This window comes from Sander vitreus, chromosome 4 (genome assembly GCF_031162955.1).
Source record: "Sander vitreus isolate 19-12246 chromosome 4, sanVit1, whole genome shotgun sequence".
In the NCBI taxonomy this organism is placed as follows: domain Eukaryota; kingdom Metazoa; phylum Chordata; class Actinopteri; order Perciformes; family Percidae; genus Sander; species Sander vitreus.
This window is the reverse complement of record NC_135858.1, coordinates 644802-650116: the sequence shown is the minus strand read 5'-3', so window position 1 is coordinate 650116 and position 5315 is coordinate 644802. Positions and strand designations below refer to the sequence as shown.

Genomic DNA, 5315 nt, shown 5'->3' with positions numbered 1-5315 from the left:
TTATGACCATCCGTCGCTGGTCGTCTGTATGACAACATCATCTCTCTCTCTCATCAGGGCCGCCCTCTCCTTCACTCGCTGCCTGTCAGCTGCTCATATTGTTCACCTTCTTCTAAAATATTATAAACACTAAAGTAAAACCAGGAATCCCAAGACGTTGGCATTGCTCCATTATTTCTAGTGTCGGCCAGTTTTACTCAGATATTCTGTCCAATACACCAGCGACCTTTTTGACCGTGTGGATTTGTCTACAATGCTTGGTGTGTTTGATAAAGTGCAGTGTGAACGCAAACTGAACCAAATGAAAAATGCAACCATGTTGCACCAAGTCTACCAAACTACAGGTGTGAAAGTGTATTAAACAAAATCAGGGTGTGTATTAAAACAATCATCAATGGTGTTAATCATATAAAAGCCTGTAAAGAGCGACCTCTGGTGTATGAAGGCTGAACTTCAGCCCAGTGTGTCGGTGGCTGACGGGCTGCAGAACACACCGTTCCTGGCGTAGAACGTGTTCTTCACTACTGAAGACTTGGCACGGGATGGCGTTCTGTAATCCAGAGTGTAGTCACCTGTGGATCCAGGCAGACACTGTTAGAAATAAAGTGACCAGTCACTATAAACACAGACATACACAGTAAACTGCACTTCAATCCAGAGAAGTTTAAATTAAAAGTAAACTCAAATAAACACTGATTGGGGCCCCCCTGCCCTCCCTCCAGGACTTGTACACTAGTAGGACCAGGAAGCGGGCAGAGAACATCACCAAAGACCCCACACATCCTGCACACGCTTTCTTTAAAGTGCTCATATTATGCTCATTTTCAGGTTCATAATTGTAATTTGAGATTGTAACAGAATAAGTTTACAAAAAACATCATATTAATGTTGTACTGCTCATTGCTGCAGCTCCTCTTTAGTAGCTAGGTAAGGACTACACGCTCAGTAGCTGGGTAAGGACTACACGCTCAGTAGCTAGGTAAGGACTACGTGCTCAGTAGCTAGGTAAGGACTACACGCTCAGTAGCTAGGTAAGGACTACACGCTCAGTAGCTAGGTAAGGACTACACGCTCAGTAGCTAGGTAAGGACTACACGCTCAGTAGCTAGGTAAGGACTACACGCTCAGTAGCTAGGTAAGGACTACACGCTCAGTAGCTAGGTAAGGACTACAGCTCAGTAGCTAGGTAAGGACTACACGCTCAGTAGCTAGGTAAGGACTACACGCTCAGTAGCTAGGTAAGGACTACACGCTCAGTAGCTAGGTAAGGACTACACGCTCAGTAGCTAGGTAAGGACTACATGCTCAGTAGCTAGGTAAGGACTACACGCTCAGTAGCTAGGTAAGGACTACGTGCTCAGTAGCTAGGTAAGGACTACGTGCTCAGTAGCTAGGTAAGGACTACGTGCTCAGTAGCTAGGTAAGGACTACGTGCTCAGTAGCTAGGTAAGGACTACACGCTCAGTAGCTAGGTAAGGACTACATGAGCTAGCTAGCTGTTTCTCCAACTTCAGTAGAACAAGGCAGGATTATCTGGGAGACTTCTTCTAAACGAGGGAACACTTCCTCCTTTGTGTGAATACCTGCAGAACAGGGACATGGAAGTAGTTCTTTTGGAGATTATGGTGAACTAGTGTGTGTTGTAGCAGTGTTTTGCCATTGAGAACGAGCTAGCATGCTAACGGTTAGCCCCCTAGCCCCCTCATCTCAGCTAGTGACGTAGAAAGCTGTGCAGATGTTGACCAGCTGACCCAGAGACTGAAGGCAGGACACATTCAGAAACCGTATCTCACTCAGAACAGAATGGATGTTTTTTTAAAGTTTGTATGCGTGTGGAAGCACCAGAGACACAAAATAACTCCCCTATGACCCACCCAGACCTCTCAGGTCGTCTGGGACAGGTCTACTACACTATGAACCCCCCAGACCTCTCAGGTCATCTGGGACAGGTCTGCTACACTATGACCCCCCCAGACCTCTCAGGTCATCTGGGACAGGTCTGCTACACTATGAACCCCCCCAGACCTCTCAGGTGGTCTGGGACAGGTCTACTACACTATGACCCCCCCAGACCTCTCAGGTCATCTGGGACAGGTCTGCTACACTATGAACCCCCCCAGACCTCTCAGGTGGTCTGGGACAGGTCTACTACACTATGAACCCCCCCAGACCTCTCAGGTCATCTGGGACAGGTCTGCTACACTATGACCCCCCCAGACCGCTCAGGTCATCTGGGACAGGTCTGCTACACTATGAACCCCCCAGACCTCTCAGGTGGTCTGGGACAGGTCTGCTTGTTGTCCCCAGAGTCAGAACTAAACAGGGGGAGCAGCGTTCAGTTTTTATGCTCCACATATCTGGAACAAACTCCCAGAAAACTGCAGGTCTGCTGCAACTCTCAGTTCTTTTAAATCAAAGCTAAGACCTATCTTCATGATGTTGCCTTTCTTTAAATAACTGTTCATTTCTTATACTGAAGCTGCATTGTTGACACTGTATAACAATCTATATAAGCATATAAAGAGAAATTCCTATTTTAACTGTTTTAACTGCTCTTCAATGTTTAATTTCTTATACTGCACTGTACCTTTTATTCTCGTATTTTATCTGTTTTTAATTTTTTAATCTGTTTTCATGTAAAGCACTTTGAATTGCCTATTGCTGAAATGTGCTCTACAAATAAAGCTGCCTTGCCTTGCCTCAGCATTCCTGGATGGGAGAACAACCTGCTCTGGTCTATTGGCATTTCTTTAAACCAATCACAATCGTCGTGGGCGGGGCTAAGCTCCAGACGGAGCCACGGTGCCTCTGCTAAACAGTCTCAGGAAGGAACTGGTTTAGGTGGAACATGTGGACGTTCAAAAGTTGTTTTAGTCGTGCAACAGAAAACTACCAAAAAGAGTGACATTTGGCGGCACCTGAACAATCCAGGAAGTGGAATGTCGTGGATATAGACTATCACGTGAACGACCGTAGTTTCGTAGGACATAATACAAATTGTGCATGAGTTTTCATACCATATCATATGAACCCGTTTATGAGAATGCATGGCATTTTTCTTTAACCCCCCCCCCCTCCTCCTTCTAATACTCTTTCCTTTCGTGCAGGGTTAAGGTTTCACAGATAGCAGTGAAGGGCCTCTAACTTACCCAGCCTCCACCCGTACTCCCAAGACGAGAGCAGAGGAAAGTCAAACTTCTCCTCAGGTCTAACGAGGCCACGTCTCTGTAAGTACAGACTCCGCCCTTTACCCTGCAGAGGACATCATGTTAACACACTGGGTTAAACATATATAGAAATATAGGCATAAAGAGCAACCAAACCATGAAATGTCTTGCTGTGTGTGATGGTGTTACTCTCAGCTAAATGCCATCATCTTTAATAGAAGCATTAGCATTATTAGCTTTGTTTACACTTGGGAAACAAGTAAAATCCCATTTATGTTTATAAACTGCAACATTTGAAGATAATTGTGTTTCATGGATAATATAACTGGGTGGTGAAAGATTATTGAGATTAAACAAGTCTTCATTTCAAGATGCCGATAAATAAAACCTAGAATATCTGAGAGATACATTCAGGCTTCTTCAATCAGCTATCCATTGCTTGGAAGGAGGGAGAGAGGGAGAGAGGGAGAGGGAGAGAGGGAGGGAGAGGGAGAGAGGGAGGGAGAGGAAGAGAGAGAGAGGGAGAGGGAGAGAGGGAGAGGGAGAGTGAGAGAGAGAGAGGGAGAGAGAGAGAGGGAGAGAGGGAGAGAGGGAGGGAGGGAGAGAGAGAGCGGGAGGGAGGGAGGGAGAGGGAGGGAGGGAGACGGAGGGGGAGAGGGAGAGAGAGAGAGTAGAGGGAGAGAGAGGGAGAGGGAGCGAGGAGCGAGGGGAGGGAGGGAGAGAGGGAGGGGAGGGAGAGGGAGAGAGAGAGAGAGAGAGAGGGGGGAGGAAGAGAGAGAGAGAGAGAGAGGGAGAGGGAGAGAGTGAGAGAGAGAGAGGGAGAGAGAGAGAGAGGGAGAGAGAGAGGGAGCGAGGGAGCGAGGGAGGGAGGGAGAGAGAGGGGAGAGGGAGGGAGGGAGACGGAGGGAGACATTGTCATATAATTGTTACTTAATACTATGTTATTCTAATGAAAAACAATAGTTTCACTAACGACAAAACAAGGAATCATCCGTATTTATATGGAGCTAAGCTTTAGGAGCTTTCTGTCTTTCCTCTCCTCCTGTTACGTTGCATTCTGAGGTGGTAGCAGCCGGAAACAACAGCTAAAGGAAGTCGTTAAAACCTCTTTTAGTAAACTCTGTGAACACAACCAATGTTGAGTTAGCTTTAAGTATCACAGTGATTCGTACATGGTGAGAGGAGTCCTGATAGAGAGCACGTCTGGTCTGAGGAGAAACTGGCCTCATCAGGGGGGGCACATTGAGACGCCCCTCCCCCTCCAGAGAGAGCACAGGAGGACGAGGAGGAGAAGGAGGACGAGGAGGAAGGTTGCTCTGCTCCTCGATCGTCCTGGTAACAGGTGGCAAGACAGCCCTGGTGGGTGGAGCATCAACACAAGATGTGTGTCATCAATAGTTTGTGTGATACATTTATATCATTTTACAAAATGTAACCAGAAAAGACAAGTTTCATGTGCATGAAGCAGCTCACCGGGGGTCAGCGGGCAGACGGGGCAGCTGTGTTGACTCTGTGCTGTTGTTTCGGGGATTGTAACACGAGTAGAGGTTGGCGTAGCGGCTTTTCCAGGCTAAACGAGTCAACATCTCCTTCTGGATCTGCTCTCGGTAGCCGTTCTGGCTCTGGGTCGTCAGCAGGCAACGCATCTCCTGCCAGAAAGCTTCATTTAGCAACTCAGAGTACCATTTATCAACACAACAATACAAAAACAAGCACATACATAAGTGCACACACACACATACAAAACAGAACAAAAACAGACAGCCAGCCCCCACTCAGCAAAAAGAAAAGAAAATGTACAAATGCACGTGTACCCACACTAGACGAGACGCCCCAAAATGTTCACCCACAGGGAAAGGGCCAGAAATGAAGTCCAGGAGGCCAGGAGGGATCAAGGCAGGCCCGCAGCAACAGGGACAGTACGGTCCCAGAGCGTGGACACAAGACAAGAGCAGCACAATGCATTACAGGCACACACAAAAAAACATCAGGTCCCAGTTTGTGGTCCCCACCTCCCGATGTGCTAGGGGTGGGGGGGGGGGAAATCGGAAATAATCACTTGTTGTAACGCGGAGGGAAGAGCCAGAGAGTCGTTGGAGCAGCCCAGTTTACATTGATTTCCAACCAACAGAGGCACAGTTGTTTTTG

At 47.4% G+C, this 5315-nt stretch overlaps 1 protein-coding gene across 1 annotated transcript; it reads right to left on the bottom strand.

The window, feature by feature from the left end:
• Positions 1–453: 453 nt before the first annotated feature.
• On the bottom strand, positions 454–4813 carry LOC144516376 (protein SPMIP1). The gene is made up of 4 exons (XM_078247603.1): positions 4641–4813; positions 4340–4523; positions 3150–3252; positions 454–572 (listed from the first exon to the last, which is right to left on the bottom strand). Exons 1-4 carry the CDS (start codon positions 4811–4813, stop codon positions 454–456), a joined length of 579 nt encoding a protein of 192 aa, XP_078103729.1.
• Between the last annotated feature and the right edge of the window lie 502 nt (positions 4814–5315).

What these genes read in the sequence shown, in the direction of transcription:
- LOC144516376 (XM_078247603.1), bottom strand. Translation starts at nt 4,813, where the DNA reads ATGCGTTGCCTGCTGACGACCCAGAGCCAGAACGGCTACCGAGAGCAG. An exon ending in ATCAGGACTCCTCTCACCAT is followed by an intron (nt 3,253 to 4,339) that starts GTACGAATCACT and finishes TGTCCTCTGCAG; the next exon opens with GGTAAAGGGCGGAGTCTGTA. An exon ending in GGAGTACGGGTGGAGGCTGG is followed by an intron (nt 573 to 3,149) that starts GTAAGTTAGAGG and finishes CTGGATCCACAG; the next exon opens with GTGACTACACTCTGGATTAC.